Source organism: Ovis aries, chromosome 19, assembly GCF_016772045.2.
Source record: "Ovis aries strain OAR_USU_Benz2616 breed Rambouillet chromosome 19, ARS-UI_Ramb_v3.0, whole genome shotgun sequence".
Classification (NCBI taxonomy): Eukaryota; Metazoa; Chordata; class Mammalia; order Artiodactyla; family Bovidae; genus Ovis; species Ovis aries.
In genome coordinates this window covers 12,107,702-12,125,167 of record NC_056072.1, presented here as the reverse complement: position 1 = coordinate 12,125,167, position 17,466 = coordinate 12,107,702, and the positions used below count along the sequence as shown (strand labels likewise).

At 46.2% G+C, this 17,466-nt stretch overlaps 1 protein-coding gene across 1 annotated transcript in view; it reads left to right on the top strand.

The window, feature by feature from the left end:
- Positions 1-10,626, top strand: part of LOC101116770 (sodium channel protein type 10 subunit alpha) — a 41,151-nt gene extending 30,525 nt beyond the window's left edge. Inside the window, exons 12-15 of the mRNA XM_060402793.1 lie at positions 263-404; positions 659-759; positions 5,863-6,133; positions 8,816-10,626. Coding sequence (XP_060258776.1) covers positions 263-404; positions 659-759; positions 5,863-6,133; positions 8,816-10,077 — 1,776 coding nt within the window. The 3' untranslated portion in view covers positions 10,078-10,626. The remainder of the gene's footprint in view (positions 1-262; positions 405-658; positions 760-5,862; positions 6,134-8,815) is intronic.
- The last annotated feature ends 6,840 nt before the right edge of the window (positions 10,627-17,466 follow it).

Below are 17,466 nucleotides of genomic sequence, written 5' to 3'. Positions count from 1 at the left end.
CCTTGCTTCCTTGTCCCTTCGAAGTACAGTTCTGAGGTGTGTTCTGCGGTCCTTAGAGGATGGAGCGCCACTTGCCTGGGATGATGGTGCTGCCTTTATCCTGTTCCTGCTTCCCCTCCCCCGCCCTCACTTCTGCTTCCTGGGATCACTTCCCAAAGAAGCCCTCTGCACCCAGGTCCTTGTCTTGGGGCTCAGGGTTCCTTGGGGTTACCACAAGCTAAGATGTCCCCTTGTTCCCATGCCACCACTTGTCTGCTCACAGGTGAACTTTCAGCCCAAGTGGGAGGACAACGTGTACATGTACTTTTACTTTGTCATCTTCATCATTTTTGGAGGCTTCTTCACGCTCAATCTCTTTGTTGGCGTCATCATTGACAACTTCAACCAACAGAAAAAAAAGATAAGTGGGGCTCAAGTGTTTCTGCGGGAGTGGCAAATCTTAGACTTCCCATCTGTCCCCTGGCCCCATGACTGAGGCACCACGAGTCACAGCCCCCATGCCTGACCAGGAGCCCAGTCTTGGCCTTTAGCACCAGCACTGACCGTGGCCCCCTGATGTCAGCCTTCATCCCTGTCTGGAGTCTGGGCCCAGAAAGGGCTGAAGGCTGCCCTGGGGGCAATAACAGTGGTGTGTATTATCCTGTCTCTTTGCACTTAGGGGGCCAGGACATCTTCATGACAGAGGAGCAGAAGAAGTACTACAATGCCATGAAGAAGCTGGGCTCCAAGAAGCCCCAGAAGCCCATCCCACGGCCCCTGGTGAGCCCCAAATCCCCCCGCCCCCCTCTAGCAGAGCATGTCTAGAACTCCAACCTGACAGCCCATGCCTGTGCTGGTAGCGGTCTGACCAGAATTCTCTGTGGAGGAGGACATCTAGCTGAGTTTGGGGATGAGCTAATGAGAGTTTCGAGGCCTGAGGGAAAAAAGTCTGCAAAAATCAACTCTGGTCTTCTGGAGTGAACGTACTCCTGTAGATGTTCCAAATAGACCCATGTAGGGAAGTAGTGAATTGCCCAACAGGCTTAGGGTTCCAGCACCAGATCAGAAACAGATTAGGCAAAATGATATTAAGGATGGTTCGAGACCTGAGATAAAACATTTGTGATTATGAGTCATGATGTAGGTTGCAGTGTATCTCCAGGCTCACCGCCACATTCCACCCTATGCTTGCAGGTAGACAGAGAAGAAATGGCCAAACCCAGCCCACCTGGGATCCTGGGCCCAGCCATGGTCATGGTCAGGGGACACAGTAGGAACCAAAATTATCCTACTTTAGTGTTTAAAGACTGACCGAAGCTTAGCACCATACTCCCCTTCAATTCCTTTGTTCACTAAGAGCCGTGGCTCAAGCCCAGTAGCCCTTCCCTACACAAGGGCAAAGCCTAAGGACCTTCAGCAAAGGTATAGGCCTTTGCCTAAATGAATCAGGGAAACATACATTTTGTTGGTCAAGGCGTTAGGATTTCTAAATCAAGGCATGGGGTTTGCATAAATTACTAAAAACTTCATGAGCACAAAGTCTTAAAAACATTTACAGGAGGGGGAAAATGCTGTGACCTCTCACACATTTTACTTGGAAACTGTGATCACAAATGTATTACTACTCTCAATTCTGATAAGATGTGTTACGGTGGGGAGTGAGAGGACGTTTAGATCTCTGTAGGGGCAGAGGTTTCCTTCCAAATCCAGTGTAAGATCAAGATAACTGGGGTTGAATTAGCCTGAAGTGAGTCCCTAAGTTTCAGCGAGTATCCCTCCAATGTCCAATGAACAAGTTCAAACTTAGAAAATGTAGATGAAAGGCTGAGCCCAGCCAATCATACTCAAGTAGGGGTTACAGGAGAAGGCTGCTAAGACCTACTGAGAAGCAAGCAGCTGAGTCCCTGCTAGTCTATACTGATGGCTGGACTGGTTTTGAATCCACGTTTGAACAGACAGCAAGGTGTTCTCTGCTAGAGGCAACCCTTGGCAAAATCATGACAGTTTGGGATACCTCTCCCTACATACTTGCTCCGTCTCTCGATAACATCGCAGTTTCTCCCCTCTCATCAACCAGTCCCACATGCCATCACAGCTTTCTCCTCTCAAGGAGGACAGTTTCCTTGGGACAGAGTGGGTTGCATTTCCAAAAGGGACCATGGAGAGGGTGCTGTCTCAGTACAAAGGTAGGAATCTAGTATTGAAATTTCAGACAGTACAATAGGGGTGGAAGTCAGTGGTTGAGCAGGAAGACCTACAACAAAATCATCATGTTTCCTAATTGTGTGCACCATCCCCAAGGTCCTCCAAGCTGGGCACTGGAGGAGGCCTTCCATGTGGGTGAGAAAAGTAAGGCCTCATAGCCCAGCTGAGTTCCTGACATTAGTCATCCCTTTGGATGGGATGGGGGTATATCATTAACTATCAACCCTGATAGCTCTAGTGGAGGAACGTGACTCTCTCCTTAATATTCTGGTCCAGGCATGGCCAACATTCTTTCCTTTGTTCCGTTCAGCATAGCTGAGGCAGGGTTGGAACATTTAAACGAGACTCTGAGGCTTAGGGATGCCAAAAGGGAAACTAGCAGAGCAGGGCCCGAGCAGCAATTGCATCTGGCTGGTCTCCAGGACCCACAAGCCTTGGCCCGTCCTAGCTCCTGGCTGGCATCCACATGGCAGGCGACATCTTGGCACCCACTACCCTCTGGGACAAAGCTGATCATCTGCCCTCCACAATGTCCAGAGCCAAGAAAGAAGCCCAAGCCCAAAGAGAAATGCCTGCTCCCATCTAAGACTCACCTTCCCAGGTCTGGTCTCCTCCTCATCAGAGTACTGGCACTGGAATGGCTACCTTCTTCCCTGAGGGGTCCCAACAGGTGGAGCCGGTCAGGTAAGGTGAGCATTGGCATAGGACTCTGCTCCACAGGTGCACATGTGCCAGTTCATAGCAGGGCCAAGCTCGGATGACATACAGACCTCCAGCACATGCATGTACGTAGTACTCCTTGCCTCAGGTGAAGCCCGAGTTCTAAATCTTATGCTTCATTATAGCAAAGACAAAACCTTCCACAAGACTGGTAAATTTTATTCTGCAACATTCCCTACTACAGAAATCACTAAAAGTAGGTTTCATATACTCCACTTTATAAGGAAATAATAGGCTCCAGAATATCACATCATCAGTCACCCACTTCATCATCTCTGAGAGCACTGAGGGTTGCAAAGAGGTGATCTCTGCCCACAAGCTAAGCCAAGAGCAGCTAGAAAGCTGCATCATTCCCCAGCAGCTGAGTATCTAGGACAAACATGATGTCCAGAACTTAGTAATGTTGCCTGCTCTGTTTCATTAGAAGTCATGAATGGGCCTGTATTTTTTTTTTTTTTCACCATTTTCAGTGATGAAATAAAAGCTACTAGCGGCTCAGCATCCCAGAAAAGACATGAGCCAGCAGCTATGCCTGGAGCCAGGCCCACTTGGGTCTGATTCTTTGCTCAAACCCTGCAGGGTAGCATCGTATCCCCACTGTGAAGCAGAAAGCAGGAACCAGCCTCTATCACAGCCCTTCTCCCCTCTGCCTGCTTCGCAGCTCCTGAGAGCTCCCTTGTGAGACTCGCAACAGGTTCCTTTCTCCCTCACAGCCACTCCTGCAGAGCCCTGCATATATTATGCACTCAGGAAGTCCTTGTACAGAATTAAATGTAATCAACCTAGTGCAGGGACTTTATAATTCTATTTGAAGTGTAATTCAGCTGTCCATTCGGTCATCCATTCATTCAGCTATCTATTGATCATCTATTGCATGCTAGATACTATGCAGACTCTGGGGATAGAGCAGTGAGAGGTTCCTGCCCTCACAGAGATGGCAGTCCAGTGACGCAGGAAAACAGTTAGCAAAAATCACGCACATATTAATTCACAGGCTGGAGAAATTGCCAGGAAAGAAAGAATGGGTTGAAGAGCAAAGGGTACCTAAGACTGAGCCTGGAGGAACTTTAACATCTCAAGGTTGAGTAAAGAAGACTCAAACAAGAGCAGCCAGAAAGGCAAGAAAAGAATCGGGGAAGTAAGGCCTGCTAGGAACCAAGTAAGGAGCGTTTCAAGGTGGAGGAAGTGCTAAATGACGTCAAACAAGTGTCTTGGGATTTTGCATCACGGAGGTTATGAGATCTTAACAAGAGACATTTTAGCGACAGGATGGGGACAAAAGCTATGTTGGAGGAAGCTGAGGAGTACATGGGAAACAATGACTACACACAACTCTTTCAAGAAATTTAACTGTGAAAGTGGGGAGAGAAGTAGTCTGGTAGCTGGAGAGAGACATGAGGTTCAAGATTTTTCTCTAAGGAAAAGCTAGATCATTAGAGATTTAGCTAAGGAACTGAGAGCAAATAGCCAAGAGCGGTCAAGTGTGGCCAAGAGTCTCACTCATGAGTAATAAAGCAGAGGGACCAGGATGTAGGTAAGTGGTAGCAAAGAAGAGAGGGCAAAGCTGGGCTAACTTGATGACGCAGGTGTCAGAGGAGGCGAGGGTTTATGAGACACAGGAGGAGCAAAGGTCTGGGAGCAACAGTGAGGAATTAGAGGGACTTCACCTCTGTCCCCAGCCCTGGGGTCTATGGAGTAGGGAGAAGAAGCAGCTGGTGAGTAAGAGGAGAAGTTTGCAGATCAAGGCAAGTGAGTTCCAGAGAGCTCAGAAGTGTCCAAGACAAGGTGAGGGAGGAGAGTGAAGTTGGAATCAAGCACTCACAGAGCAGTAAGATGTTAACAGCACAGGAAAGACTAGGGGGCCACACAAGGAAAAAAAATTGTTTTAATGCCATAAAAACAGCCCCTACCCAAAATAATCTCTTGGTTGTCCAGGCCACTCTGCCTCCCTCTAAGAAAGCAAACAACCAAGACCTGGCTCCGTGCCCTGCTTAGACATCTACCCAGGAATAAAAAGAGCATTTATAAGAATCAGTTGTACCACTGCACTTGACTTTGTATGCGTGTGCACTACTTGACTTGACTCTCAAATAATTTTTCAAGGAGTTCTTGAACTCTTGCTTCTCTTCAGGGCACTGCAGGAACACAAAATTAAATAAGACATGACCCCATCCTCAAAGAGCTCATTTTCTAGTAGAAAAGAGAGGTATACACAAAACACTAGAACTCTAGACTGACTGTAAAGGCTGTTCAGTTCAGTTGCTCTGAACTGAGTTGTGTCTGACTCTTTGTGACCCTGTGGATTGTCCATCACCAACTCCCGGAGCTTGCTCAAACTCATGTCCATTGAATCGGTGATGCCATCCAACCATCTCATCCTCTGTCGTCTCCTTCTCCTCCTGCCTTCAGTCTTGCCCAGCATCAGGGTCTTTTCTAATGAGTCATTTCTTCAGGTGGCCAAAGTATTGGAGTTTCAGCTTCAGCATCAGTCCTTCCAATGAATATTCAGCACTGATTTCCTTTAGGACTGACTGGTTGGATCTCCTTGTAAAGGCTGGGGGAACCCAAAGAAGGGATGAAGCAATGTGGTATGGTGTGATTGAAGAAGATTCCCTGAAGGAAGTGGGGATTAAGAGAGAGAGATCACTCAAGGGGATTTAGATGGCCAAGAGAAGGGACTGGAAGGGCACTGTAAGCGGAGGGAAGAGCACAGACAAGGACAAAGTGCCTGGTGATTTTATGGGGCCAGGGGTGGCAACCAGGACTTGAACTGAGGCACTGAGTTAGAATCAACTACGAGTGAGATTTTGGAAGATCGAGACTTGGCTTCTGTCAGGATGTGGAGTGTGAGGGAGACAAGAGACAGACTTTAAAAACCCTTCTGTAAAGAACGCTGCCTCTCCAGGTGCCTGGTTTATGTTGCCCAAAGGCCTGATGTCCCACCTCTTGTTTCCTCAGAATAAGTACCAGGGTTTCGTCTTTGACATCGTGACCAGGCAGACTTTTGACATCGTTATCATGGTCCTCATCTGCCTCAATATGATCACCATGATGGTGGAGACCGATGAACAGAGTGAAAAAAAGACAAAAGTCCTGAACAAAATCAACCAGTTCTTTGTGGCCGTCTTCACGGGAGAGTGCGTCATGAAGATGTTTGCCTTGAGGCATTACTACTTCACCAACGGCTGGAATGTGTTTGACTTCGTCGTCGTGGTCCTCTCCATTGGGAGTAAGTGGACATTGCTTGTGGTTGGGTCACCCGGCCTCTGCTTGGGGTCATTTTGACTGGTCTTTTAAAACCAAAGGGACAACTAACAAACTTCTAAAAACCTATGTTGTATATTAGAGGAGTCCAGTATTTGCTGCTTTGCAAGAGCAGCGGATTTAAAATGCCCTGCGCCTCCTAGTGAAAGGGAGAGGTTCCACTGGCTTTCTTCATGCTGCCATCAAGGGTATTCCAGCACGTGCTGTGTGCACCGCCATCGTCAGAACGTGGGGGGCGGGGGGCAGTAGGGAAGCTAAGATGACGGAATTTCCAGTGGGTCTTATCTTTATGGCCTTCAAAGCAGAGAGTGGGTGGTGTGGTGTGAGGTGAGTCATAAAATACTTTCTGGAAGAGGAGTGGTTGCCAGAAGAGTGAAGAAAGACTAGAAGGAGATTGTTCAAAGGAGATTCTTAAGTCAAGGGTCTGGAATTAACTCTCTGTATAACTATCCACTTAGGGAATATGAGTGACAGAAAAGTCAAGGGACCAATGCCAAGAGATCAATGCTGTTATGAGCTAGTCTGGGTGTTGTTAAATGACAGGCCCAGCATTTGGGGGTCAATGCTGTTTGGAGAGAATGAATGGAATCAGAGGCTCAAGAGGGTGATGCAGCCACCATATAATTGAGTGCTTGCTGAGTTCTGAGAACTGGGCTGGGATCCATGGATCTCCATAGCAGCCCTGGGAAGGAGTTGACTATAGTCATTTTATACATTTAATATGGAGCTTCAGAATTAAGGAAGTTATACAAGGTCATATAGTTTGTGAAAGGTGGAGCTGAATTTAGACCAGGCTAATGTTCTTTTTAATAAACTAACAGCCTCCTACCAACAACCAAGAGACTGTCCCTAGCCTTCATGTGATTTGCCAAAGTTCGGCCCTATAAAGGCCAAATCCCAGCACAGCAGCTTTACTTTGCATTATAAATATATCCTGACCTGTTATATCATGACCTGCTTACTTTTCATGTCATAGCATAGCTATAGATTTAATTTCCCATTGATTTACCGTCAAGAGCTAATAGCCTCTAAATACAACCTGGCGGCACTTAATCAATCTCTCTCTCCTGGTGCTGAAACACAGCCTTGGGTTGTGTTTGGGGAGTTGAAATTTATTTTTGTTTTTTTGTTTTGTTTTGTTTTGTTTTGTTTTCCTATTGCTGCTGGATTTTCTGGGGGTGGGAGGGTTGCTTTGTTTGTTTTCCTTCCAAAGTGAGAGACTCTGAAAGCCATTTTTTATTTTATATTAGAGAAGGGAGCTTGCTTATGTGACTTCCCATATCAGTACTATAGCAATAAAAGATATACAAAGTACTCCATTCTATCTTGGGGACAACTTAGCTACTAGTGCCTTTGACCTACACAGCAACACCATCACTGGCAGAAAAGACAGCTTGAAAACAACTGCAAGAACCCATCAGCCATGCTTCTGTCCTCTCTGCCTTTCTTCCTTCCCACCGATAAGACATGTTTGGAGTATTTAATTGTTACAAGTATGAAGACTCAGTCTCCCTTGTAGAAGTAGACTAGTTGATTGGCAGAATCTTAGTAGATTATAAAAACACATAATGTACCTCACACCATGGGAGAATGCCCCAGTTAAACTGGACTTTAAGAGAGGGGCTTTCATAAAGATTTCATAGTACAAAATTATAATTATTTCCCAGTTCTCCTCCCATTTCCTTCTTCCTTCCAACATACTACCATAGCTATCCATATTCATATGACAAAAGACAAGTAGGAGAATTGGATCAAGGGTACCCTGGCAAGGAGAGCGAGCTTCTACCATACCCCCTCACCATTTCTCCTGAGAGGTTTTGAATCCTGTATGACCTAAAGGCCTTGCCTAAACTTTGGTGGTCTTAACTAGCCTCTTCATGTCCCCAAGACAAATCTTTGAGTTGGATATCACATAAGGAGACATGCAAACTCTAGTTCATAGTTTGGATTGAGGTGCTGTAATTGACCCCAAACAAACTCATCTCTGGGCCGTAACACATAGTTCAAACACAGCTGGAAATGAAAGAAACAAATAAAAGCCATTATGCAGATAGCTGGCCATTCAGAGCCATTCTGCTTTAGCTGTCAGCAAGCTGCCCAACTCCTCAGGCCCCTTATAATTTATTCCAGGCTCTGTACAATTATCCATAGGACCATGTGCCAGGAACGGAGTCAATCTTCGCAGTAGGAGATGAGGATGTGAATCATAGAGGGTCCCGGCTCTCACAGAGCACGGGACCAGGGTGGAGGAACAGGCAAGACCTGAGGGCTGAATGTTCAGGGGAGAGCCAGGTCTGTGTCACAGACAAAGGATGGTCAGCACGTGGCACAGATGCAGTCACATCTAGCTGAACAGACAGCAGAACCATGGAGGCTGACTAGCAAGGCATCTGGATGTAGGGAAAGATAAGAACATGGTAGGAAGGGCGAGCCTGACTCAAAGGAGACAGATTTATGCAATGGACACTTACTGAGCCCCTACTTTAGGCCAAGCACTGTGCCAGGCTCAGAGGGCCCAGAGTGCTTGAATGTAGATGCTCACATAAAAGTCCACACAGGGCAGACATGAGGGGGTGTGATCACAGTCAGCTTTGGCAGGGCTCATGGTTGGAAGTACTAATCAGACCATCTTCCCTCACTTTTAAAGGCCTGGTGTTCTCTGCAATTGTTACATCACTTGGAAGTCTCTTCTCCCCGACGCTCTTCCGCGTCATCCGCCTGGCCCGCATCGGCCGCATCCTCAGGCTGATCCGCGGGGCCAAGGGCATCCGCACACTGCTCTTCGCCCTCATGATGTCCCTGCCCGCCCTCTTCAACATCGGGCTGCTGCTCTTCCTCGTCATGTTCATCTACTCCATCTTTGGCATGGCCAGCTTCGCCACCGTCAAGTGGGAGGCCGGCATCGACGACATGTTCAACTTCCAGACCTTCGCCAACAGCATGCTGTGCCTCTTCCAGATCACCACGTCGGCGGGCTGGGACGGGCTCCTCAGCCCCATCCTCAACACGGGGCCCCCCTACTGCGACCCCAACTTGACCATCCACAACAGCACCAGAGGGGACTGCGGGAGTCCCATTGTGGGCATCATCTTCTTCACCACCTACATCATCATCTCCTTCCTCATCGTGGTCAACATGTACATCGCAGTGATTCTGGAGAACTTCAATGTGGCCACGGAGGAGAGCTCGGAGCCCCTGAGTGAGGACGACTTCGACATGTTCTACGAAACGTGGGAGAAGTTTGACCCAGAGGCCACTCAGTTCATCACCTTCTCTGCCCTCTCAGACTTTGCAGACACCCTGTCTGGCCCCCTGAGAATCCCCAAACCCAATCGGAATGTATTAATCCAGATGGACCTGCCCTTGGTCCCTGGAGATAAGATCCACTGTTTGGACATCCTGTTTGCCTTCACCAAGAATGTCCTTGGAGAATCCGGGGAGCTGGATTCCCTGAAGGCAAATATGGAGGAGAAATTTATGGCAACTAATCTTTCAAAAGCATCCTATGAACCAATAGCAACCACCCTCCGATGGAAGCAAGAAGACATCTCAGCCACTGTCATCCAAAAGGCCTATCGGAGCTACATGCGGCACCGCTCCAGGACGATCGCCAGCCCTGTGGGGGTGCCCAGGGCTGAGGAGGGGGCAGCATCACTCCCCGATGAAGACTTTGCTGCACTCATAGCCAATGAAAACTGTGTGCTCCCAGACAAATCTGAAACAGCTTCTACCACATCTTTCCCACCATCCTATGATAGCGTCACTAGAGGCCTTAGTGATCAAGTCAACTTGAGTACATCCAGCTCAATGCACAATGAAGGGGAGGCTGTCAGTAAAGAAGCTGCTGGGCCCTCATGTGGACCCTCCAGCAAGGGCACATCCAGTTCTGATGTGTCCGCTGCTCTGTGATAACTTAGCACCACCGCCTCACCAATGCATGCCACTACTCACCGTGTCACACCTGGGCAGGGAATGCAGTTGGTACCCACCTTTGGAGAAACCCTCACACAGCAACAGGAGTCAGAAGCCAAGGGCATCTCCACAGTGACTTCCTTTTTGAATTTCAGTATCAGATGGTGGGTTCCCTTACTTTCCAGAAAATGTCCCTGGTCCTTTTATTTTGATGGTGACTAGAGCTTATCTTTACCAAGACAAACATCTCAGGACCAGAACTTTCAAAGATACATGGCAAGGATGTTGCTGAAGGGCCAAGGTTGTCCTCTGTGAAACAGCGCATAGAGATTGGCAGTGCTATTTAGGATTTTGCATGACTGCATGTTGAGAGCTGCCAGACAACTACTCTGGCCTAAGATAATACCTGTGGTATTATCAGGCCTTTTCAAAGAAAGGCCTCTGAGCTATCCACTAAAATTAATATTTTTAAAGATATGTCAAAACCAATGTTATAATGTAAAGCATCATTTAAAAAAAAATTATGTGACACCGATGTGTCATAAATCATGTCTCATTCACTTTCAAGGTTCCTGATATCTTGCAATTTGCAGCTAAAGCTGGGCAGACGGGAAGGAGCATTGTCCTGGGAGCTTGCCCTCATCCTAGCCAGTTCTTCCACTGCTCGCCCGGCTGACCTGGGCCAAACTCTTTCCCTTCTGAACCTCCTTCCCCATGGTGGCAGGAAGCAGAATGGATAGTCCCTGTAGTCCTTGCATTCCGAGTTGTAGAACTCAGTGATGCCCTGTCCCCATTGAGATGAAGAAAACACTCTTCTGAGGCAGCAATGGCCAGACCGTTCTGCTGTCTAGCCAAAAGGCAGCTTTTGAATATATTCCAGAGCCTCTTTGACATCTCATAGACTTTAAGGAGGAAGGTTTTCACATTCCCCTCCAGCCAGGACTCCATAATTAGTATAAGTGAAAGAAAAGAGACATTTTGAGAAAGATGATCTGGCAGATAAAAGGTAAGGCCAATGCTTTGTTTAATTCATCCTACAAATGATATTAAGTGCCTATTATTTGACAGGCCCTGCTCTAAGCACAAGGCATAATGGGAATTAATCACCCAAAGATTCATTGAATTTATGCAGTGGATGGAGTAAGGGTTGTCAGAGGATGATATTCAGGTCAAGGGCACATGGCAGGTCTTGAGATGAAAGAGAGTAAGAAGTCTGTGTGACATCATAGGACATACAGGCTCCAATGACAGCTGTGATCGTCTATCAACTCTTGGCACATTCTCTGTCATGATGAGACAAGGATCAGGTCAATTCATTGATATGTGCTTGATCATTTCATAAAATTTCCCATGTATTCAGTTACAAAACCTAAAGACTGGTCCAGCTTACGTGCTTCACAGACACAGATTTCCTGGGGCCTCACTCTCCTTTCCCTATCACAGTTGACCCATCAGAGACCAAAGAGGCTTCCCAAATGCTTGTTGGGGTTTGCAAGCACCAACAAAAGCAGATTAGTAAGATGATTATTAATAAAAGAGCACACAACCTAATTAGTAATCAGGGAAATGCAAATTAAAACCATACTGCTATATCACTATGCATCTATCAAATCTGTAAAACTTTTAGAATCTATAACAAATATCAAGTGTCAGCAAAGATATAGAGCAACAGAAAGCTTAACACACTGCTGGAGCACGCGAATTGGCATAAGCACTTTGGAAAACAGCTTAACTTTCCTAAGAGTTTACAATGTACTTTACTAAAGTACATATACTCATCATTTGGGTTTTTCACTGGTAGGTATGAAACCTCGAAAAATCCATGCACACAAGCTCTAGGAGACATGAACAAGATTCCTTATTATCATTGTTCATAATAGACCCAAATTAGACACAGCCCAATGTCCATCAGCAGTAGAATAAATTAATAAATTTTGGTGTGTTCTTTAAATGTAATTTTATGCAGTAATGAGAATGAATGAGATATAGCCCTGTACAAGTCTATAGATGAATCTTAAAGACATAATACTTAGTGAAAGAAGCCAGACACCAGACTGTATATACTATATGATTTTATGAGGTTCAAATCAGGCAAAATTAAATATACTGTTTGGAATAAAGAAAAGAAAAGCAGGAATTAGTCCATGAAAGTCAGGGTAGAGGTTACTGAAGACGCGAAGGAGGCATTTGTGACTAGGTCTGGCAATGTTCTAATTTCCCACCTAGCTGGTTCTCTTTACAAGTACTGTCTTTATAACCATGTGTCAAGTTAAATATATATATCTAATGCACTTTTCTATGTGTCTACAGCTCACAAGTTAAATTTTTTTAATATCTTGGGTTGGATTCTCCTCCCTTTTCACAAAAGTATTTACTATCTGCTGCTTGAATTGTGGCATTTCTATCTTGGACTTGGATTATCTGTGTTGATTTTTTAAAGGATTAGGAGTTCTATCTTGGGTAACAAAAGGAAATTCTAGAGAAAGGAAACTTTCAATTACCAACTTATTCAAGGAACCATCATCTCTTACAAGTATTATTTCAATAGCCTTCCAACTGGTCTCCCATTTCTACTCTTGTCCCCAGCAGTCTATTCTCAAACAGCTGCTGGAGCTCAAAATCCACCTGTGGCTTCTATGTTCTCCAAGTAAACATTATTACCATGTTTTACATAATCTGACCCTTATTCCTCTCTGACCTCATCTTCACCCCAGTTCTCAATGCTTCTGCCAAGCTGTCTTCCTTGCTTTTCCTTAAATACACTGGGCATAGTCTTGCCTCAGGACAAAGACCCTTGGAACTTGCTTTTCCTTCAGCCATTGTATCCGCATTGTGCGCTCCCACACTTTCTTTAGTTCTTCCTTACCAACCCATCTAATTACCAGCCCAATCCAGCATTTACCACCTTCTGAGATGTTATATCGGAGAAGGCAATGGCACTCCACTCCAGTACTCTTGCCTGGAAAACCCCATGGACAGAGCAGCCTGGTGGGCTGCAGTCTATAGGGTCGCTAAGAGTCGGACATGACTGAGCGACTTCCCTTTCACTTTTCACTTTCATGCATTGGAGAAGGAGATGGCAACCCACTCCAGTGTTCTTGCCTGGAGAATCCCAGGGACGGGGGAGCCTGGTGGGAGTCTATGGGGTTGCACAGAGTCGGACACGACTGAAGCGACTTAGCAGCAGCAGCAGCAGAGATGTTATATATGTACTTGCTCATTGCCTATCTTCCCCGCTAGAATGTAAGCCCTGTGAGGGCATGGACTCTACTTGCTCATGGATGTATCCGCAGCACTGAGAGCAATGTCAAAGTAAATTAATACTATTAGTCTAACTTTGTTCTTCTTAAACAGTCCAAAGTTAGCTCCTCTTGGCCCAGTCCCCAAAGGCTAGCCATCACACAGACAAGGCGTGCTGGCTAAGTTGTTTCATTCATGTCCAACTTTTTGCCACCCTATGGACCATAGCGGAGAAGGCACTGGCAACCCACTCCAGTACTCTTGCCTGGAGAATCCTAGGGACATCTAGGAGTCCCACAGAGTCGGACACGACTGAAGCGACTTAGCAGCAGCAGCAGCAGCAGCATGAACCATAGCCCCCCAGGCTCCTCTGTCCATGAGATTCGTCAAGCAAGAATACTGGAGTGGGTTGCCATGCCCTCCTCCAGGGAATTTTCCCGACCCAGGGATCGAACCTGTGTCTCATGTCTCCTGCATTGGCAGGCAGCTTTTTTTTTTTTTTTTACCACTGGCACCACTTGGGAAGCCCTCACATAGACAATAGTATAGGATAAATATGTTAACTTCAATAACAATCTCTATTAAGAAAAAGAGAAACCAGATCCAGAAGTGCCAGCCCACAGTGTACCCGGAGCCTGTACTGCTGCCCTTGACAGTGGAATGATTTCTTGGTCCTGCTTCTGGGAGCCTTCCTCATCCTCTCTCCTGCTCCCTCGAGACAGGAGCACCAGGAAGCAATTTCTTCCAAGGAACAGAGAGCGTATTGTACTTTCTGTTGGTTATCAGTGAGCCCTGCATGCTGTCTTAAGGTCTGAGCAATCACGGGCCATTATTTCCCTGGACTGAAGTTTCTGCGGCAATACAACTCCCTCAAAGCGCTAGTATGATTTCTCTCTCTTGCATTTTGCCAACTCATTAGATTTTGTCGGGTTATGGTCTTTCAGTCTAAAATTGGGACTGGACATTACTGCCTGTTAGCAATAGATGATTTGCCCTTCTTCACCCGTCAGCTGAATTGCATGAGTCCTGTCTGCAGGCAGCCACCATACAGAGATATTGTTAACAAAAAAATTGGCTTGGGTGGCGAGGTACAGAGGAAGCTTACCTTCCCCTATCCCAGTCTGTATTCCATGGGCAGCTCTTTAGATTGGAGTAATAATCTTCTTTGCCTGGTAAGAGTACAGGGACGGGATCCTTGGAAGGAGGTGGGAGGAGGGGAGAGTGTTAGGCTTCTCCAAGCTCCATTCTTGCCTCTGTCTCTAATTTTCCAATCATCAGTATGCTGGTAAATATTAAACAGTTAGATCTTCAGGAGTAAAAAGGAATCCCTTATTTGCAGCATTTTCTGTCTTATCTGATGTAAATACTCCCACCCTGGGCCCGTGTCAAGCTACGGATGTGATATCCCTGGAGGCAGAATCGGGAAACAATGTCGACCTGAGTCAGTATGAGCTGGCTCTAGCATACCACTGTTTCCAATTCTCCCTGCCTTTTCTCCACCAATATTAGCTTGGGACAGAAAGCTGGATGTTTTTTCACTCTCCAAGGCATGATTATAAGATCTTGGGCTGCTGGCCATAGTTAGAAAAGGCCTCCCTTTCTGTTCTCATATTGGCCAGTTGAGGCAAAGTTTGATTTTTTGTGTGCGTACCTTTACTAAACCTTCAAGAAGTAGCCCACACCTTTCCAAATTCTACAGATCTTTCTTTCAAGGTCCTTCAACTCCTGCTGCACGAGGTAGGTGGCCTGAGTCTCCAGTTATAACAGGTTACAGCATGACAGAAATTTCTGGATTCAGACTAGGGGGATGGGAGATTCTCAGTGCTAGCCTAGCTCATCTTAGCCAATGCCACACTTTAAGGTCTATTAATAATAACACCCATCTCCATGTATCAATTTCTATGTCGGTAGGAGTTACTTGGTTACAAGCAACAGAAATCCATTGCAGCATAAAATGTACTGGATGACTGCAGGGAAACTCAGAATGGAACTAAAAAGCTGAACACAGCAAGGAAAGCAGCCAAGACTGGGCAGGTTTCTGGGTATTAGGCACCAATAGACAATCTCTTCATGGGGTCAGCACCAATCAGTATCTACTTTTCTTTTTTTGGTTAGTGTCCAGTTAGGATTCAGATTTCAAGGAGAGAGCATCTGATTGGCCACCTGCAGCAAGAAAAGGGAGGGGCATTTCGATTGATAGAAGCATAGAAGAAGAAAGCTAGGCAGACAAACATGCCTGAGGAGTATTCAACCTAAGAGTTAAATTCATGTTTTCTTAAGATCCCTCTGGTAACAGCAACAGGTTACAGAAATTTTGAATTTGGGGGCAGAGATTAAGGAGGGGGTTGTGCCAAATGGGGACCCGAAGTATGGATTTGTGAGTGTCTCTTGTATATTGACTGCTGGTCACCAAATCTACTCAAAAAGAATGCCCCCCCCCACGACCCTCTGTCCCCACCCCCACACCATGGACAAGGGTGCCAGCTTCCATCTACATCTCTGGTGACAGTTCCCAGTCCTTTTCCTCCAGATAAATGCTCCCTAGGACCCAAATATCAGCAGTGTTACTATGGAAAATCACTCATATATTGCCTAAAGTGGAAATATGTTGCAAGCATCTTCCCCTGAGAAGCCCCAGATGATTTTATCATCCAAGTGAGTTCAGGCAGAGAAAAGCTGGATTTGCCTGTGGGCATTGAATCTATACCAAGGGAAGTCCATGGCTACTGTTGGCCCTTTAAGACACCAGTCAAACCAACAACCACAGCAAAGCTTGGTCAGTATGATTCATTGCGCAAAGAACAAATTCTAAAGGGGTATGCATGGAGAGGACTCATTACTTTATTTTTCCCTGAGCAGAACTGAGTTAATTGATTATTAGAAATGCAGCTGCTCTTGCTTACAGACTTAATCATATTACAAAGTAACATAAAGGCATGTGTGTGTGTGTGCCTGTTGAATAATGATGCTTCTTGTAGTTAGAACAGGGAGCCCCAGCACTACTTGGAAGCTGAAGATGTCTGCAAATGATCCACACAGAAATACTCAACTCATCAGCTAAGTAAATTGGTGCTCCGGACCAAGTTCTGGGTGAGGCCAGAAGGTTCCACTTTGATTCCAGACCTTCTCTTGCTCACGCATCATAACTTCTCTGAACAACCTTCTTTGTCTCTACAACAGGAATAAAGATTCTTCACCAAGGAGGTTTAACAGAATAAAAATGCCCTCTCTGCCCACTGAAAGAAGCAGAAAGAGAAAGGGGGAGAAAATGAGAGAACCCATCCTGCCGCACTATATCCCAGGGTGTCCTCATTGCAATGCTGCACCCCACCCCCCCTGAGTGCATGTTGGGTGGGAAGCACTGTGCTTCCTGTGCAAAGAAACATCTCACCACACGTGGGGTCCTCTCTGGACACGATCAGCACTTTGAGGGTCAGAACAGACGGTAGCTCCTCCAAAGTCCACTGTGGGAGGCCACACTTGGGTCCTACTGTTTCGACTCCGCTGTGATTGTTGCCCAGTTGCTCAGTCGCATCTGACTCTGTGACCCCCTGGACTGCAGCATGCCAAGCTTCCCTGTCCATCACCAACTCCTGGAGCTTGCTCAAACACACATCCATTGAGTCAGTGATGCCATCCAACCATCTTATCCTCTGTCATCCCCTTCTCCTCCTGCCCTCAATCTTTCCCAATATCAGGGTCTTTTCCAATGAGTCAGTTCTTCACATTAAGTGGCCAAAGTATTGAAGCTTCGGCTTCAACATCAGTCCTTCCAATGAATATTCAGGATTGATTTCCTTTAGGATTGACTGATTTGATCTCTCGGCAGTCCAAGGGACTATCAAGAGTCTTCTCCAACACCACAGTTCAAAAGCATCAGGTCTCTGGCACTCAGCCTTCTTTATAGTCCAGCTCTCACATCCATACATGACTACTGGAAAAACCATAACTTTGTCTAGACGGACCTTTGTTGGCAAAGTAACATCTCTGATTTTTAATATGCTGTCTAGGTTTGTCATAGCTTTTCTTCCAAGGAGCAAGCATCTTTTATTTCATGGTAGCAGTCACCATCTGCAGTGACTTTGGAGCTCAGGAAAATAAAGTCTGTCACTGTTTCCATTGTTTTCCCATCCATTTGCCAGGAAG